The sequence below is a fragment of the Hemibagrus wyckioides genome, linkage group LG28, assembly GCF_019097595.1.
Source record: "Hemibagrus wyckioides isolate EC202008001 linkage group LG28, SWU_Hwy_1.0, whole genome shotgun sequence".
NCBI lineage: Eukaryota > Metazoa > Chordata > Actinopteri > Siluriformes > Bagridae > Hemibagrus > Hemibagrus wyckioides.
Genome location: NC_080737.1, coordinates 6983186 through 7003715, shown reverse-complemented (window position 1 = coordinate 7003715; position 20530 = coordinate 6983186). Strand labels below are relative to the sequence as shown.

The window sequence follows — 20530 nt, the reverse complement described above, 5'->3', positions numbered from 1 at the left end:
TGTTTTTTGGTTTATCTACGGCCTCGTTCGCAACTAGAGGTGCATCTTTAGTAGAGCACCTTCACAGCCACACTGTTCACTGTCATACATTATGTAAGGATTATCAAGGTGAGCTCATGTGTGACAAATGATCCGAGTTTCCGGTTGTGCTTTAAGTACAGTTCGGTTTATTAGATATGTACAGAGATATGTACACAGTACAGTATATAAATCTTCCATGCGAACAGAACGACACCCGCTAATGATGTCGGGGGTTTTCCACAAAGCAAGTAGAACCATAAAATCATACTGGATTAGAGGGAAATGAACTGGTCACTCCAATGAATCCACACACACGATAGAATTATTGTGTCGTTTAGAGCTTCATGAATAGTTTGTAAAAGGTAGTTAGAAAGTAGACGCGTGTCTCGGGGTCATGTTCCTATCAAATAGACTCACGCGGGAGAGCAGCAGCAAAACAAAAAACCACACCTGTGTGTGTGTCGAGTGTTGGGTTTTCCAGGGAATTAAAAAGAGAAAGAAAGACGAGATTAGTTTAAAATGATCCTAAACACTTCAGACCAGGAAGTGCTGCTCACAGATCGAATCAAATCAGCAGCGGTTTGGTGTAAACTCTCCGACGACAGAGGAAAGGAGCAAGCCGCGTTTCATCGGTGAATAATTATGAAATGGAGTTCGTGTTTAAAGACGTTTTGCTCCGAAACGCTCGGCTAAACGTGTCGCCACACCTCACGGAGAGGGGTCACTGACTGGAACTGTGATTTCCACACCGTGTTTTTTAAATCACAGCTGCGTTTCAGAAAGAAATTCAGCAGAGCTCAAGAGGTTTGTGTAATTCGTACACATTTACACCATGTGCCCTTATTACTACACCACCTCCTCTGAGTCACATTGCAGGAGTGGACAAATCGCTAAACGGTGACGACATGGGTGTCGAAAACGCATCAGGACTTTTATTTACATTTTTTTTTTTTTTTACTTCGATCAGTTCATAAAAAAATAAAGAAAGAGAAACACTACATCTTACACTTTTTTTATGCATTATTTATTCGTTTGGAAATTCAGCGTATTATTTAGCGTGATTTTTTTTTATTTTAAAAAGCTAGCATAGCTAGCAGATTAGGCAGGGATTCGTTATTCCACTGTATATTGTAGCGTGTTCGGTTTTTTTTTTTTTTTTTAATGAGATAAACTCAGGATTTGTCCATCCCTGAAGTGATCACGAACTAGATCAAGTGTTTAGGAAGAATCCATGCAAGATTTGTCGCTCGAACCGGTTGCACGTGCAGCGCAAACACGAGGTTTTCCTATATTACCGATGAACACGGTCATCACCTCAGCTCTACAGAGGGTCACTGGACATCGGAACATGGCAGCGGCTACACGCTTTAGTGGCCTGTCGTTCGACCTTAAAGCCGTCTCTGCAGATCGAATCGGTTTGCTGTGAGTCGATGAAGGGTCAGACATGGAGGACAGGAAAAAAAAAAAAACTACAAATGTCATCAGACCCAGCAGACAGACCACGAGGTTGAAAAATCGCCGTCTGTCGGCGGAGACGTCCTCGATTTGTCTGCTGTAGGAAATCCTTTAAAAGCAAAGGACGAGATGGGGAAAGAATACTGACACAGCCCGGGTTAGACCTATGAAATGAGTCACGGACGCACGTACGGCCAAATGAACTTAACGCAATATACATATATTCCGTATACACACGTATGTACAAAATACTACTAGCAGGATCCTTCCTAAGTCCCCGTCTATTAGGCTCAGCGGATGGCGAAGAAGAAAGTAGACCAGGAACGGAGTGAAGCATGGTGAGGAAAGACACACAGAGACGTTTCACATTTAGTCACATGCTCTAAGAGCCGTAGTAAATAGTCGTAGTGTTCTCTCACGTGTCAGACCCTTTGTTTCGGTTTGAGTGTTTTTTTTTTTTAAAGAAAATAATAATGATAATAATAATAATAAAAAAAAAAAAAGCAAGCCACCTCATTGCTAGTGTCCTGCCCCTCAGCAAGGGCTGGAGGAGATGCACTAAGGTGCTGGGAGATCTGAGAAACGTGTGTGGTGTGTGTGTGAAGGAAGAAAGAGAAAGAAAGAAGGCTGATTGATGAAGATGAAGTATCATGTCTCAGGAAGCTGGCTGATGTCTGTCAGGTTGGTGTCATTAAGGATGGCGCGGATTCGCTCTAAAGAGTCCGCCTGCCTGATTCTCTCCAACTGGACCTGAGAGAAAAGAAGAAAAGGAAAAAAACATAAGGAAACGTGTAACACTTGGTGTGTGTGTGTGTTTGTGTGGTGGAAAATGTGAAGTGTAGTTACTATTAGAAGTTGATTCATTTCCAATAACAGCACAATGTACGTAAAGAAGCCTCCACATTATCTGCCTACACTTTAAAAAAGAAACTTATTTTAAAAATGAAAGGGAAGTTCATACAGTGCACTGAAGGATCTTAAGAGATAAATACACCAATCAGGCACATTATGACCATTGAGAGGTTAAGTGAGTAACACTGATGATCTCATCATGGCACCTGTTATTAGGCAGCAAGTGAACATTTTGTCCTCAAAGTTGATGTGTTAGAAGCAGGAAAAATGGACAAGTGTTTTTGAGGATTTGAGCGAGTTTGATGTGTGTCCAAAACTGCAGCTCTTGTGGGGTGTTCCCGGTCTGCAGTGGTCAGTATCTATCAAAAGTGGTCCAAGGAAGGAACAGTAGTGAACTGGTGACGAGGCCAAGGCTCACTGATGCACATGGGGAGAGAAGGCTGGCCCGTGTGATCCGATCCAACAGACGAGCTACTGTTGCTCAGAGTGCTGAAGAAGTTAATGCTGGTTCTGATAGAAAGGTGTCAGAATACACAGTGCAGTCAGGGCTGTTTGGCAGTAAAAGGGGGACCAACATGATAGTAGGCAGGTGGTCATAATGTTATGCCTGTTCGGTGTATTCTTGCCGTCCCCAGGATGCTCAATCATTGATTAGGTTAAGTCAGTTTAATTCATTTAACAGACATAAACAAAGTAATATTTACCTGTAGAGTCTGTGAAAGCTTGACAAAGTCTCTCTGGACCTGCTCACTGACATCCAGCTCTGTCTGTAGTCTTTGTGCTTTGTCCTTTTCCTCGAACACTTGACTTTCTAGGGCTGTCTGTTTTATTAAAAAAAGAAAAAGAAAAATTCTTTCAGAGCTAGCCGCTTTTCCTGAAGGGTTTTTATGTGGGTTTTGATCGCTGTCAGTGATTGGTCTCAGTATCACATGGCACTACACACGGTGTCAGATTGATTTAGTGAAGGGGATTATATGTCTCTTCTCAGTGAGTCAGATTCGTTTGGCTCGCCTTATCGGATGTCTTTATTTCAATCTTTTGTTGTCAGTCCAATTGGTGTGTGGAAGTCGTGTGACTTCTCATTGTTTATTCGACGACCTTTTGCTAAGTAAAATGCTGTTCAGGAGCCGAAGGAGTCGACTCTTCTCGGTGAACCGAATCAAATGATCTGATTCGTTAGACAGATCTGAATCACAAAGATTCACAGATCTTGTCACAGGCTTCAGGATCTTAAAGGTAGTAATCTGACTGGTTAGTTATACACAGGTTTCCAAAATGGACACAATGACATTGGTGTTCCAACGAATAAAAGTGATTTATAGTCAGCAAAATGACATTTAATCAGGTGTAACATTGAATAAAGCTCCAAATCATGCAAATTGAGGTTAGGTTAAAATGTCTGTGTTAGCAATTCTAAGCAGAACATGTTTATGAGCGAATCCCTGCTGTTGTCCTGTTCACATAATCGCACCTTGCTGGACAGGGCATCTTTGAGCTGTTCCTCCAAGCTGCTTTTCAGCCCCTGGATACTTTCCAATGCTTGGCTCTTCTCCGCCAGACTGCTCTCTAGCTGTTCACGGTGGAACAAAACAGATCTGTTCAGGATCAGCTAAATTCAATCAGCTTACAATCCAATTTACTTCGATTCATTTAAGCTGGGGTTGTTTACCTGCTCTTTTTCATTCTTGACTCGTTCCAGCTCCGTCTTCAGGCTGGAGAAGGACGCTGGAAGAGAAGTGCAGAGTTCAGCACTGAATATAATCAGCATGTAGCACTAGAATTAAGATCGTGGTGAAATGTCCCATTAGTAAGACAGAACATCATCCAGAACAACGTTAGTGCTGGCTCGATTTTAGTGCATCACATAGAGACGATGAAATTATACCACAGCGCTCGCTGCTGAATTCTCAAATCCGATTGGTCAGATGATGCTCCTATAACAGTAACTCAGACTGCAAGGTTTCTATTAACACACTTGTTATAGATTCTATAGTAACAACATACACAAAGATTTATTTTATATGCAATTTAACAAAAAAAAAAAATCCTTGTTGATAAGGTGGACAACCTGATCATTTATTTTATATTTTTTTGGAAGGAGGTTCCAGTGTCTCTGGAAATGTCCCCCCATGAAAATGATTAGTTTCTCAGTCTGAAGCTGCAAATTTTGTTTTATTCGAAAGATGGATAATGAGGGAACAGATGTTTACAGCTGCTCTAACGTATGTGATAATCTCATCCTGTTATATCGATGTCACTGTTGGGAAAACAGCTGTGGTATAAGAGGAATAAAACACAACAGGATGAGATTCTATTGGAAAATAATCAACTCTGTCACTTTGTTGATTATTCTTCTAGAACAGCGTGATTTCCTTTCCCTAATGTATTTAAGCAAGTCTTTCATTCTATAAGCAATTCATCTCCAGCCTTCTACAAGATATACTAGATTGCCAAAGGTTTTGGGACACCCCTCCAAATCATTGAATTCAGGTGTTGTTTTTCAGGGGTTGGACTCGGCCTCTTAGTTCCAGTGAAAGGAACTCTTAATGCTTCAGCATACCAAGACATTTTGGACAATTTCATGCTCCCAACTTTGTGGGAACAGTTTGGGGATGACCCCTTCCTGTTCCAACATGACTGCACACCAGTGCACAAAGCAAGGTCCATAAAGACATGGATGAGCGAGTTTGGTGTGGAGGAACTTCACAGAGTCCTGACCTCAACTTGATAGAACAGCTTTGCGATGAATTAGAGAGGAGACTGTGAGCCTGCCTGTACATGCACATGAATGTAATATGGAGATGTCCCACCCTTTACAGCTATAACACCTTCAACTGTTCTGGGAACTCTTCTGCGTTTATGGGAATTTTTGACCATTCCACTAGAAATGCATTTGTGAGGTCAGGCACTGATGTTGGACGAGAAGGTGTGGCTCACAGTCTCCACTTTAATTCATCCCAGTGGTGTTCTATCCAAAATGTCTGAAGCATTAGGAGTTCCTTTCACTGGAACTAAGGGGCCAACCCCTGAAAAACAACACCTGAATTCAATGATTTGTAGGGGTGTCCCAAAACGCACAATAACCTTTCTTACTAATATTTATGACATGGAAACAAACGTGACTGACGTGAACACACGTGAACATGCTACAGAAAGGTTTGGTCTAAACACACAGCCATACTGCTAGATGTTTTTCCTGCAGATGTGCAAGCGGTGCCGTCACTCAGAAACACGGTGAGATTAATGTGATGTTGCGCTGTGTACGCCGAGTGTTAAAATGGCATTAGTTACTACCAGTGTAGAGACAGACAGCCGAGACACACGCACTACAGTCAGCCAGTGAATCATACCTTCCAGGATGTCTGAATGTCCCCAATGGTGGGAGAGGAAGGAGGAGATGAGGAGGGGGAAAAACAAAGATTTGAATCAGAGTAGACGAGAGGAACTGGGTCTTCCTTTTTGTTTGGGCATTATGCAAGAAATTCATTTCTTAACAATCTCTGATTGAACCGCAACAACAAACAAATGCATGGTCATTTCACTCAAAAGGAACCTTTCTAGGATGCTCCAAACCACTAGGGGGCAGCGAAATAATTTATAACAGGGAGCTTTGACGGAAATAAATGCAGATTGAAAATGGAGAAGAATTTGCTGGATGATTTTTGTTGACGTTCATGGTGGTGCCAGTTGACGAGCTGTGGTTTAAATGTTCGCTTGAGAAATCAAGGGTTCAGAATAACTTAACTGGACCTGCACTGTCCTGTCAATCAGAGCCACGCTAGCCAATTACGGACTCGGGTAGGAGGGAAGTAAGCATCTCTGAGTACTTTTGCATGTGCAGACAATTTGTAAAGTCGTTATGATTCGACATGAAGGAATTAGCCTGTGCGTAAACTGGAAAAGAAAACGTTAAATGGACGGAACAGTCTAGACTGCCTTCATTGACTGCCTTCATTTTCCACCCATTTTATTGTATGATCAGGAATCAATCCTGTTGGTGCAACCAGCTTCAAATCTCAATGCCAACCTCAACCTCTTTCCCTAATACAAGCTCAATGGATCTGTTCCAACCATCTGGTTGCTTTTCTTCTATACACACACAGGTCTTATCATTATAAATCCCTGAAGCTTCAACGAAACACACACACACACACTCACCAATCTCCTCTTTGCAGCCCTCGATCTCCAGCTGTAGTGTGTCCTCGAGGTTCTCTTTGAGGCACTGCTCTGCCTGGATCTGTTCCTTCAGGAACAAGATCTCGGCCTTCAGTTTTTCTTCCAGGTGCTCGGATGCCGTGCGCACCGAGACGATGTCCTCACGGTACTGCAGCACTAGAGACTGGAGCTCCTTTGGAGTGAAGAACATTGAACTTTTAAGACCCTTTACTCTGAGAATCCATGATTTATGAGCTACATGGATACATATAAAATAACACTGCCTTGACAATTTTTGTAATTAGCACAGGTATGTTTTTTAATCCATTTAGAATACAGAAGGACATCAGCTTCGATATCCATTTTGTTTAGCAGCTCTGTTTGTAAATATAGATCTCGGCAGTACCTGGATGGTTGCAGGCATCTGGAAATTCTCTTCCTGCTGCAGCGTCAGGTGAAGTCTGTGTTTGCCCTGTAGACTCTCGTTTTCTCTCTGCAGTCTGCTCAGCTCCTCAGCCACCTGTTCCCGGGACTTCAGCAACACAGCCTAAATACACACACACACACAAGTACATTTTTATGCCATATTCGGGTGCTTTAGAACTAGAGCGCGTTTTGAGCTGATTTAAAAGAAATAGTCTCTCGTGACATGCTCACTCTAATATATATATATATAGAGAGAGAATATATGTCTATCATGACAAAAAACCAGCTACATTCTGTCTGCCCCCTATAGCGCTGGCTTTTGAGAAGAAAAGCACTATTTATATACACATGCATAACCTTGACTAGAAGCACTGAAACTCCATGTTGTCTCTCACACAATTGTTTTTGTGTCGTCTAAACCGAAGGAATGCACGACTTGTTAAATGAACCACATAGAGCAGCACAGCAGATTTCAATACTCTACCCAGCTGCTCTGGATGCAGTTGCTCTGCTCTGCTGTGTGTGTGTGTGTGTGATTTTCTCAGCAGCCATTGTTCAACCAGTGATTGCTGAGAACTCCTTTTTGACAAGCAGTAATTGAGTGCTTCTTGCTTCTAGCGAAGGCAAAGCCATTGTGGTATTTAAACTATGGACTTCAGAAGCTCTAACAGAGCATTTAGGCTCTATTGAAACTGCGGGAAGCCGTTTTTAACCTTTAAAAAGTGTCGATTATTAATTATGCCCAAGAATATTGGACAAAATTGCTAATACTCTTCCATTAAAGAAAGAAAAAACCCACAATGGTCATTGAAATTGCTCGAAATTGGCAAAAGTAATAATAATTAAAGGGTGAAAAGTAGTGCTGTTTGGGGTCATGGTGTGCACCACACTGAACATGGACCACAGAAAGCTAAGGAGAAAGTTAAACAAGCGTGTTAAATGTTAAAAGGCTATAAGACCATCTCCAAGCAGCGTGACTACAGTTGCACAAATTATTCAGACGTTTTAGGTCCACGGGACTGTAGCCAACCTCCCTGGACGTGGCCGCAAGGGGAAAACTGATGACAAAATTGAAGCGACAGATATCGGTATCAGTATCAGATCGCAACATCCGTCACTGTTTTTAGTCATTATTACTTTTGTCGGTTATTTCAATGAACACTGACGGTTTCTTTCTTTAATGGAAGCGTTTCTGATGAGGAGTTGTTCTACTGTAGGTTCCTACATGTTCCCCTAACTTCAGAAGTGTTTACTTAGACAGAGGTGTGGCCGAAATGTAGTGGAATGGAGTGAACTCTCCCAAGCGCAATAAAATCTTGTGCTCGTAAAACACGAGTAACGTGACGTTTATTACAGCGAGTGCAATATTAACCTTTAGGAAAGTACAGGAAAGAACAGAACAGAGGAACAGAGCTGATGATTTCTATTACAGCACTGCATCAGCACAAATCAAAATAGATAACTTGCACTATAGGTTATTTATTTAATTATTAATTGATTGATTGTACAAAGTAATTGAATCTTTCACACCAAAAGAATATTCTCTTTCCATTGGGAACCAGTTCAGTAACCAAAGACTTGTAGCAAGACGATATGGAAATAATTGTATCATGGGGGCGGGGCTAGCAGCTCTGTTTTTTTCCTGATTATTTATGCTTAGTGTCCATGTAATACATAAAAGTTTTGTTTAGAGAGTGTGGATATCACACTCTGGATATCATGTGTCCTACTGCTACCGATTATGATACCTGATGATGATGATGATGACGCATAGACGCAGTCAAAGTCATCTCTATCATCATCATGAGTCAAACTGGTACAAGAACTAAATACAAAACCTTCTATTAAAGCCAAATACCGGCATATAAGTCATTTAGTGTTTTTTTTTTTTGTGTGTGTGTGTGTGTGTGTGTGTGTCTAATTGTACCATCTGTTCCTGGGTGTTCCTCTTGGCCTGGCTGAAGGCTTGCTGGAGTGTGCTCAGCATCGACTCTGACTCCTGGACTTTCTGCATCAACGCCGAGACCTTCAGGACACAACAGAGGCGGGTATGATGCACTTGTTCCACTGTGTGTGTGTGATTTTTAATCACTGTTAAATGATAAGGTGAAACGCTATTGTGTCACTGGTGCCACGGTCGTCTGTCTGAGTGATTGTCTGTCTGCGGAGGTTGAGGCAAATGTTTAATACCTTAGCGTTGGTTTCTTCGTGGCCCTGCTTCATCGAGTCTTCCAACTCTTGTTTTTCGCTCATCGTCCTCTCTAGCTGATCGTTGGCCTGCCGAAGCATGGCTTGTAGTTTCTTCACCTGAACAGGACAGGGTTTTTTTTTTTACTCCAGAACTTTCGACCAACAGAACAAAATAGATTGTATATTTTACACACACACACACACACACACACACACGTGCACACACACATATAAATATATATATTAGGGCTGTCAATAGATTACATTTTTTAATCACGACCCTTTTTGTGTGATTAACTCGATGAGCTTCGATGGTAGGCCGGTTCTTCAGGTTTCACACTGCATGACTTCACAATAGGAAGAATCACCGACAACCCTGATCCAAAAACTGCGTTTCACAACCGATCATACGTGACAAATAATAAGGAAATAATGCAAGATCACACTTGAGATCAGAGTTCTCGCGCAAGACTGGAAATGATACCATGCAAAAAGTTCGTGAGCCAAACAGTCAAGGATTGTGCATTATGTATAATGAATAATTTTGCAATGTGCTGCTGCGGCTGGTCATGGAAATATTTCTGCTTTATTTCTGTTTGAAGCTATTGTAAAGCGTATTTATTCTGATAAAACCGCTGCCCTGTATCTCGCTCTCTCATTGGCTGTAGGCCATCGCCAAGGTATGACCCACAGCAGAACAATGAATGTTATAGATGCATATTTTTTTTTTGTTTCTTATTTTTAAAAAAGTGAAGCATGAGTCTGACCTGATCTCGTGTCTCCGCCTCCTGCCCCTGAATGACCTGAAGTTGCTTCTCATAATTAGAGCACATATCACAACGCCGGCCCAACTTCCTCCCCGCATTCTTCAGCTGAACAAAACACACACGTTACAAAGAGTCTTTATTACTGTTATATGTTTTTCCATAATCTTACCAAATGCAAAAAAATACCAGATGTATTAGGGACATGAATCTGCTCTTTAATGTTGAGTACAAATGACAGTGGATCGTGTGAAAGCATCCTAATTAAGGAACATTCAGATGGTTTTGATTTGTCATGTGGCTGGTATACAAGAGCTCAGATGACATTATAATCACGCTGCCAGCAACGGTTACATTTTATTTGTGACTTCCTCAGTTAGGGGTCTTCCACACAGTCACATGCTTGAAATGGATTGAAATCAAAAGATTAGGACATTCATGTTCATTTTTCTCTCCAGTGTATTCCTGTTCAAAGGGCACTTCTGCATGACCTTATCCTCTTACCTACTACTGCGCGCTAATTGCCATCACATCTCATTTCAATCAAATATTATTCACACACATTTTACTGTCATTTTCATTTCCTACCTCCTGCTGTAGCAGATTCCACTCCGAGTCACTGACCAATCGGTATCCGGCTGGAGGCAGGTAAGCGGCGTCGATACGCTGCGAGATGCTCGAGAGCAGTGACGCCGTCTCCTCCTGCTCTGGTGTCATGGCCTTGATGGCCTTCTCCTGGTCCTTGGTGAGGAGGAAAGGGAGGGAGCCGATGGAGGGTGCCACAGAGGGGCCGTACTCGGCCCCGACCAGCGGGCCGAACTCCGACTCGTCAAGGTTGCTGGCTGATTTGGCTTTGTGGTTGAGTCCTTGAGGTTGCAGAGTGTTTCCGGACGAGCCCAGGCTGTCTGTGGACTGCACACGACGGAGGCTGTCTCTACAGGGGTCGCACGAGTCGGGCCTGTCCTCGTCCAGCGAGTGTATCGAGCTGTGGATGCTATGGTTCAGGTGGGACTGACGTGAGAGGCACAGAAGACACAGTTTAGGAGATTCTGGACCTTGTGTACCTTTATTGTAGGCAATAAAATGAGAAAGTTTAACAAAGCAGGGCTTAGTTCCACATGCAAGATTTACTGCTTGTCCTAATTCATAATAAACATACCTGAGCACTGGATTAGTTTAGACACATTGAAGGAAAGCTGGATTATAACGCAAAACTTATCATAAGCAATTCAATCATCGACTATTTCAAATTTATATATTTTTTCACATATGCAAGTCAAAAAAGCAAGTTTTGTCGTACTATTTTTGTGAATTCGGTACCTCTTCTATAGAAAGGCCGAGGAAAGAGTCCTCTGCAGCCTCCGTGTGGTCGGCACCATCATCCTCGCCGGCTTCTTGAGCCTGACTGAGCCGCTCCTTCTCGTCTTCCTCCTGAATAAAACATGTTGTTCATATCAATAAACATCGGTGGGAGCATTTGATTTGCCCCCAAAGTGAAAACAAATGTAATTATAATGCATCACAAAGACGTCTGTTTGCCAAAATGGTGTGCTGTTGTACCTGGTCCCTCCTCTTCATCTCCTCGACCTGGCGCAGCTGTTCAGAGCTCAGCACGCTTTCTATGCGTTGCATGTCTCGCATCAGCAGCCGCTGCGACTCCAGGAACTGGTCGTTGGCACGCTGCCAAGTGTGCTTCAACTGGTTGTGCTGTTGACGCTCGAGCTCCAACATGTGACACACTGCACACACACACACAGATTTATTTTACAGCTGATAGCCATCCATTCATCTATCCATCTAACATCTGTACCACTTATTCTACACAGTGTCACGCGGAACCAGGAGTCTATCGCAAAGGATGCGGGGGACAATCTAGACAGGGTACAAAACCCATCACACACACCCATTCACACACAACAGACAATTTAGAGCTGCACCAATGCATGTCTTTGCACTAACGGAGGAAACCCGAGTATCCGGAGGAAACCCCCGAAGCACAGTGAGATCATGCACACACAGGGTGGAGGTGGGAATTGAACCCCAGACCCTGGAGGTGCGAGGCAAACATGCTAACCACTAAGCACACACACACACACACACATCTGAAAAATATGAAAATGATCCTAACCACGTTTATTATTAGGACTGGTGCAACAGCTTAATTAGTACTGAAGGAAACACACAGTGAGAGCGTTAAGGATGGATCAATAACGCTAAAAACGCACCTTCATGGAGCTCTTTCCGAAGCTTCTCTGCGTCCTCCTGGAGGACAGATTTCTGGGTATTGAGGACAGCAACGTACATCTCTAAATCGGTCCGGCACGACTTCTCAGCCTCGAGGACATGGTTGAGCTCTTTCACCTGTGAAGCAAGAATATCAAAACATGTCCTTCCTTTATAGGATATATAACATGGTTTTACAATCTGTACAGATTTATTTGTATAGGAAGGTCAAAATCAGACATTTTTATACTAACTCAGAAAAGAAAAAGAACCCAATAATCAAAAGAAGCAGGGTGACTTTCACTTCCTGAAAGCTGACCTTAGCTGCCTCAAGTTCCTTAACCCGCTCTTCTGCGCTCGTCAGCTTGGCCTTCAGAGCAGCGATTTCATGCTCCATTGGCATCACCACAGAGCGAAGTTTCTCTGCGTCCTCCTGCGCCTGAAGGGAAACCAGTTTCCGCTCAGTCACTTTTTTTCCCCCCTTATTCTAAGAAAACATGACTAGCGCACGCTAAAATTAACCCGTTTTCTTAAAAAGTTCTCAAACAACTGGAACCGGCTTAACCCGCTATGCAGTTGCAGGAAATGTTAGCCATTTTCACTGACCTTCTTCATCTCGTTCTCCAGGTTCTCTTCCACCTGACCTTCGGAGAGACGGCGCCGCAGTTCGGCCAGCTCTCTCTCGACCCCTTCGCGGTACTGATTCCACTGCGCTCGCTCCTGATCTAAACGTTGGTGAAACTGCACCTCGTACTCCCGCAACGTGTCTGAACACAGACGGGGAAATTTTCCTTTCTGAAACTTGCTGTAGTTGTGCTACAACTCCAAATATCATACATGAAGAAAAATCACACACTTTTTAATTTATAAAAAAAAAAATATATATATATATATTAGTTGTTGTCATAGCAACAGAAACATTAATGCTGATTAGTTGAAAACTAATCCATGTCCATGTTCTTTATATAATAGACTTGTGTATAAAAACAGTATAGAAGTATGTAAAAATATAAGAATATCTTCTCATTCTAGAAAATATGAACTAGCTCCATAGCTGGCTCCAAATACTGACAGAAAATATGAAATGGTAATGCTGCCTATATAACAACGAGCTCTGAGAATTCACCTCAAAGTTGACCAGTGCTAAGTAAAAGCAACCCACAAAGCACTTAGTCTAGGGAATATTTCAGCTACAAATTTGTCCAACCTCGTAAATATGTCTAGTATTCAAAGTTGGTATTATCAGCATTAGTAAAGTTGGTATTATCAGCTTCCTCTTTAAAAATTTTTTAAAGCCGTAGTTCCAAAGATACATTAGGAAATAGCACAAAACCACAATGATTTTTTTCCAGTCAGCCAGGGTCCATTGCTTAATAAAATCTAAACCAAATGCGTTTGGATTTCAGTGGATGCCGACCTTTCATGATGGCCTGTAAGGATGCCACTTCCTCCTGCCACTGCTGCTTGACCTGGTCGATGGCCTCCTGCTTTGTGCTCTCCGAGACGGTGGCCACGGCTTTGATGTTCTCCATCTCGGCTTTGGCGTCGGCCAGCTGGCTCTGCATGTGGCTCAGCTCTGCCTGGGCGCTTTCCAGAGACACCGCCCGACGCTTCAGCTCCTCTGGATTAAAAAAAAATAAAAAAAATAATGAAAGCTTCAATTTTCAAGAACCGTGTCGAGAATACCAGCTGCACGCTAAACAAAGAGGCGAGACGTAGATGGCATTTGGTGAGATTTATCTAATGGGAAATGAAAGGCTATAATTTAATCATTTGAGGCTTTTGTTTTAGACTCAAAGGTCATTTGAAGCAGGACTCCGACCAGGTTCTGTTGGTTAATCAGTGCAAAAGTGGGAAAAGCAGCTCAGAAACGTATTTCTTTCCAAACTGCCTCATTTGCCTGGAAGTGCTTTTCCAGCACTATGGAGGCTTGTTTGTGGGTAAACAAATGTTTTTGGTGCTTGTTTAAGACACATCGTTTAAGAAAGATGACAATTACACCACTATTCATTTGGTTTTTACACAAGTCTAAACACACAAGATGAAAAAAATCAACATATATCGCAAAGGTTTTCACTAGTTGCTTTTAGATGTGGAACGATTCGGAAGTCCGCATCGCTGCCTTCAGGAAATAACCATGCCAGCATTGACAGCGTATTGATTTGCATATCTGCACTCAACCATCACGCTTTAGCTAAAATGTGTCATTAAAAAGGGGAAGCACTTTCCTTTTCATGTCATGGTTTGTCTGGGATTTTAGATGGTAGACAGCTTACGCTACTGGACTTCACCCTCAGTCTTTTTAATGAGAGTATATATATTAAAGTGGGCTTTGAGGAAAATGTCACTGCTCTCAAAATATAAAGTGTGAATCTCTCCATTCACCGCATTTGAAGGTAAACATAGCGAATGTGCACTGGACCATTTGCACGAATTAGCATATCCATCCAATGTGCAAAAAACGCGGCCGAGTTTGAGAAGTCAATCTGGCAATAATGATGTGGTAGAAATAGAGTGATGGAAATTTATTTGGGTACATTTTAAGACAGGTTTCACTTCCTTTCAATCTCAACATGAACTTGTATTGTTTGTGTTCCCAGCTGTTGCATGGATGGATGGAGTTTTTCATTAAATGGACCACTGCACTGATGCCTGGTGTCTCTTAGCTTCTAGTAATCCAGTTATGAACAGGCAGTGGAGGGAGATGAAGAGTCTGGTATCTTATTGATAAAGAATATGACATAGTGATCGGATGGGTGCGAGTTTGAAGGCCAGGACTACCAGAGAACCACCGTTTGGGTCCTGAGCAAGATGTTCAAGGCTGCAAGATAAACCTCACCATCGACTGGATCAAAAGTCGCAACACACCTTGGCATGTTATAGTATTTCAATATTACGATTTCATTTCATCGACAAACTCACTTACCTTCTTTAGACAAATAGAGCTCCTTGAATTTGGCACGCTTCTGATTGAACTCCATCTCCAGCTGCTGTTTGAGCTTGAGGAACTCAGCCTTCTCTTTCTCCAGATCCTCGATACGCTGCTGGAGAAGCCCTGCCACAGCAATAAAACAGTTGACCATTAGAATATTGAGGCCAATCAAAGAACAGTATGCGAACTCAAATTCTCAATATTTTGAGCTACAGCCTTTTCCAATTAGGGTGGTTTAAGGCAATAAAGAGGTACATTTGTTGAGTTACTCTTGAAAATGGTGGTCTGGGGCTTCCTTTAAATGAACCCTGGTGCCGTCCACATCATGTAAGGAAGCTATAACTCAGTTCACTTTAATACCAAAGGAAAATACACTATATAGCCAAAGGTTTGTGGACCTGACCATTATACCCATGTATTTTCTAGATATCCTGTTTCAGATTTATTCCCCCTTTGCTGTTATAACTACATCCATTCTTCTGGGAAAGCTTTCCAATAGATGTTGGAGCGTGGCTGTGGGAATTTGTGTTCATTCAGCTACAAAAGCATTAGTGAGGTGAAGTTAGGTGAGGAGGCATGATGTGCAGCTGGTGTTCCAGTTTACCCCAAAGGTATTCATTGGGGTTGAGGAGAGGAGAGTGCAGGACACTCACATTCTTCCACTTGTCAATCTTGGCAAAGCATGTTTTTATGGAACCTGCTTTATGTCATGCTGGAACACACTGGTTTGGGCCTCCTGGTTTCATTAAAGGGAAATTGTAATGCTTGAGTATACAAAGATATCCTGTATCACAGTTCCTGGCAACGGTTTGGGGAAGACCCTCGTATAGATGTGAGGGTCAGGTGTCCACAAACCTCTAGCCCTACAGCTATGACTTTTATGACCCCATCTCCCAAATGAACCAAGAAATGATCCTGGGTGTACACTCAAGTATTTGAGCCAAGTGTTCACATGTTGTAAGTTTTCAGATGCCAGATTGTTTGATTGATTTGCGATATAGTCAAGATCATCTCATGCAAACAAAAGCCACAGGAAATATTCAGGTGTCTGAACAGCCCACCACGACATCCTCAGCTGGGGCACTCTGGAAATGCTCATTAAAAAAAATAATCATCATAGAAACCGCCTCTGCTTGATGCACATAACACTGCACCAAAGGCAACTCTTAGAGCGTGATAGCATTCATTCCAAACATCACCACTACCTCTGTGCTCCATTTTGGATTGAGCAAGCAGCTTTTATGGAAAATGTTGTGGACACACATATATATATACATATACACACACACACAGAGCATGCAGTGTAAATGTTTGATACAATATTGCATACAAACGGTGAATATGGATGCTTAAAAACATCGGCACAGCATTATTATGAGAGGTTCATGGATCACAGCTTGCTTAAGAGCATTACGTCTGTCAGCGTTGAATTCGATCACATTCTTACACCATGTGATTAATGTACCGTCAATAATGGCCTACTAATGTTGTACAGAGCCAGTATTACCGTTATTATGGCTATTTTAGCTAATGGACGCATATTACTTCCATTTAGCATCATGTGACCTCAACCCAAACGACGTAGCTATTACGATTTTCAGTCCTGCAACATAAATTAGACCATTTTTTACAAGTAACATTATCACACTGTACAAAACCACATTGACAAGTCTATTGTCACTCAAGAACTTGCCTGAAGCCCTAAGGGGAAGAGGATTGCCCGTTTCTTTAAGTTTGGTTCGAGAGCCACGGTTCATGTTGACGTATTTGTTTTTGGAAACAGGATGTCCGAGTTGCAGCTGTCTAAGTGTTTTCTTACAGTATTGACAAGTCATCAAATATCCTTCTTCTTGTAAATACCAAACCATTCTTTTTCTCCTTATGTGTCAGTGCCCATAACGCTAAGGGACAGACACAAAAAGCTCTGAAACACTTTGAAATAATTTCAGAAATGCTTTTAACGATGTAAGCAAATAACGAGCAAACAAGCTAAAATAACAATTTGAGCTGGAAAGGCCAATCTTTTAGGACATACCAGCTCTTCTAACAATGCATCAACTCGTGTAGGAAGTGTTGTAGTACATGACGATCTAACAAGTACACAATCACTCATCGTTGATTGATTAATAAACAATGGGGACAAATTAAATTAAAGCATGCCTTCCTTTATAAGCCACAAAGAGTCAGGTGATGAGGGAATCTCTCTAGGCTTCATTCTGTGATGTGATAGAACCTTGTACTAGTATAAAAGCTATTACTTTAGATTGAATGACCGACAGTATGTGGGCACCATCACATACAAATCCACAGACAGAAGCACAAAATTGTAAAGAATGTCTTCGTATGCTGTAGCATTACAATTTCATTGTCCCAAACTTGTTCCAGCACGGCAAAGTAGGGCCCATGAACACATGGTTTGCCAAGGTTGGAGGACGGGTCATCAAAAGATGAGTGCTTGTGCATACTGTCCAGTTTTTACAATTCTTTCAACGTATAATCATCAGGAATAAAGAGGACTTTCCGATGACTTATACTTCTGTGCATGTACACCAAGCAATTAATCTGAATCATTCCAGACCACGGGCATCATCTCAAGCAAATATACATTTGTCCGGACTTGGATGTAACAATGCATTGCAACGAAGCTTGTAATCAAACTAATATCGTATGCCGTAAGTGAGAGTACATCATGGCTGTAATGAGAGTGAGCAGTTCAGTTGTGTGAGCACTGAGCCAGTGCATTCTCAGGTTAGCTATCCATGTTCTCTCTATTAAAAGGTTTAAACTGTTTAAATGGCATGATATCTTAAATATAAATCAGTGTGAGGAGATCACTAGTGGCACCAAATTCCAAAAACCATACTGGTAGATCTGATAGATCCAGTGCACTAAAAAGGTGTGTAAATGTCACGAGCCACTCCTTTAATGGGTTTCATATGATGTACAGGGTGTCACTGTGTTATCAGTACAGACCCAGGGTCAAGATCATATGATTTGATGAGCTCCACAGGAGAGAGCAACCTACAGGATCATGGCATCTCCATGCAAGTGCAATGCTGGAAATGCATCAAAATCCTGGTGAATTCATCAAGGTGAAAGAGTGATCTGTTCTTTAACATCATGCACGGACATTGCATCTCTGCAGAAACCCAGATCTCGGGTGAAATCGATGCTGTCAAAGTTCACCAGCAGAGTGACAGCTCGGCTCGCGCTAGCAAAGAGGGCTAGCAGGCTGGCTAATGCTAGGAGGCTCAGCTGTAAAAGTGCACATGCTAAGACTGTTGGCATATTATTTTTTTTAAATGCCGCAACTTTGGTGACATAAAAAAAATGAGGCTGAAAGGCTAATAGTTAAGCGCGAGCGCGTCACCGGCTCATTGCGCGCCGCCGAGTCCGGGGACGCGCACAGGCCCGCAGGCCTACAGCGAGGGAGTCAACCTGAAATAAGCCGTAAATTAAAACCTTTCGCGTCCCACGGGTCTTACCGTCGTGCTCGGGCGGTCGGGCGGCTCCCGAGGCCTCTTCGGCCATGGCTTCTCCGGGGCAGACTTTTAATCGCCGGCTCGAAGAAACAAAACTAGGGAGTGCCAAACAAAACAGGCGACCATAGACTAGGCAACGTCATTGTAGAAACAAGGCGCACTGCGCATGCGCGAGCACAATGGGAGGAGATGGGTTATATTACTGATGTGATGTTATTAAGAAAATACTACGCTTTGCTCTCTTTGCATTTCACAATGTTCCCTTTCAGTATTTACGTTAATGAATGAACAAATCCGTGGTTTACACTAACAGGGTATTATATTAATTTTCCCACTAAACCTACCATTATGGTGCACTTTGTAGGTATACAAATATTTACTGTCACCTATAGGTCGCAGTGGAGAATTTATTAAACCACTGGACTGCCTCTTGCCAGATATCATTTGCATGTTAGATCCTGGACATTAATGTTATTGGGTGCTGCTGTGGTGTGAGTTTAGGCACTGTGGTGTTACTGGGTTTATCAGACATGCTGATTGTGCACCAGGTAAACAATAAAACACTATAAAGTGTGCTGTTGCTGTGATGCAGGAAGATGATCAGTGATGGAGTGGTGTGATGTAGCCTGACATGTAACTGAGTTACCGCTCCCACCACAGAGTAGATTATTTTCCAAAAACAGCAAACCTCAAAGCATTTTATCCACGGCAATGTGTCAATAATAACATGATGTAGTTCTAACCATTTATAGTTACATGGTGGCTTAGTGGTTGAGTTTGAGGGTTTGATTACTACCTTGTGCCCTGAGTTCAATGGGATAGGCTCCAGATTCCCTGCGTAGAATAAGTGGTACAGAAAATATAAGGACAGATACTTTTATTGTTGTGTAATGCTCGCAAAGACAAGTGTGGTCCTGTTATAGCTTACAGGACAAGAGTACTATAACTTTACATTTCTTAATTTTAAAGACAACATAAAGTATAAACTCCTTCATTTATTAAGACTTTCCCATATCTGCAAAGAGACTCCTTTCCAATAATGTCAAAAAAATATATTAAAAAAAATATTTAAAAATGTAATATTTTTAATCTGTTTATTGTTGGTTTCAAATAATGTATAGTGTTTGCCATACACTTCCATGTGAAAGCTGTTGCTATAGAAACGAGCCCAAAATAAAATGAGTGCATGAATATAAACTTGTGATTTCAATGGCAGAGAGAAATATATCAGAAATCTAGTTACAGACAATCGACTAACACCATCTGAGCATTCAGACGTGTGAAAACATCAAGCGTGAGCCCAGATAAAACGCTGATATTACATGATATGTGACACATTAAAAAGGAACTTCAGTGTGTGTAGCCTGCTCATATTTTTTAATTATAAAATCACAAATGAGTTAGAAATTAGTTACACTAGCTAATTATCTATTCATTTTTAGTGTTAAGTGATTTTTCTCATCCCTCTTTTTATTTATTTATTTGTTTATTTATTTATTTATTTATATTTTATTTTTCCATAGACACATGCTTGACTTTACAGTTGCATTCTTACTATTGTAAGATTTTGTGAGTAACACAGCTGTCGGTTCTTGTGGGAGGGACGATCTGTGTCAAGGAAGAGCAACAGGAAGCTTTTTTTTTTTCTTTCTTTTCTTTTTTTTTGACAACTTAAGTCACTACTGTCACACACTCTTCAATCAGCCGCTCTGTCTCCATCGTTTATACGGTCATGGAAAGTTTATGATCCCAGAAGAAGATAAAGGTAACTGATGAAATATTTACTTCTTTAAAAATGGTAAATAGTACTTGTGCTAAACACATAGGACTATTTTTGTTTGTTTGTTTGTTTGTTTGTTTTTTTAATTCTGAGTAAAAAGAAGACGGGTTCTTGCATAGATAGTTCTAGAATAGTTCTACTTGGAATTATTTGTGAACGGGATAAAGGGTATAACGTTTAGACGTTCCCTCAGATAAAGAGCTGAACAATAGTATTTTTTTTTTCATAGTGAGCCATTTGCAGTGCGACG

The 20530-nt window shown here is 41.7% G+C and overlaps 1 protein-coding gene across 1 annotated transcript; it reads right to left on the bottom strand.

Annotated features, from left to right (window-relative positions):
* Window positions 1-144: 144 nt before the first annotated feature.
* Window positions 145-18655, bottom strand: rabep1 (rabaptin, RAB GTPase binding effector protein 1). The gene is made up of 18 exons (XM_058382793.1): window positions 18504-18655; window positions 15013-15141; window positions 13504-13707; window positions 12693-12853; window positions 12406-12525; window positions 12089-12224; window positions 11424-11602; window positions 11184-11294; window positions 10452-10874; window positions 9867-9971; window positions 9100-9216; window positions 8837-8935; window positions 6890-7030; window positions 6487-6676; window positions 3998-4053; window positions 3800-3898; window positions 3033-3149; window positions 145-2226 (listed from the first exon to the last, which is right to left on the bottom strand). The coding sequence occupies exons 1-18, from the start codon at window positions 18547-18549 to the stop codon at window positions 2125-2127; spliced, it is 2535 nt and encodes an 844-aa protein (XP_058238776.1). The 5' UTR covers window positions 18550-18655; the 3' UTR covers window positions 145-2124.
* Window positions 18656-20530: the final 1875 nt, after the last annotated feature.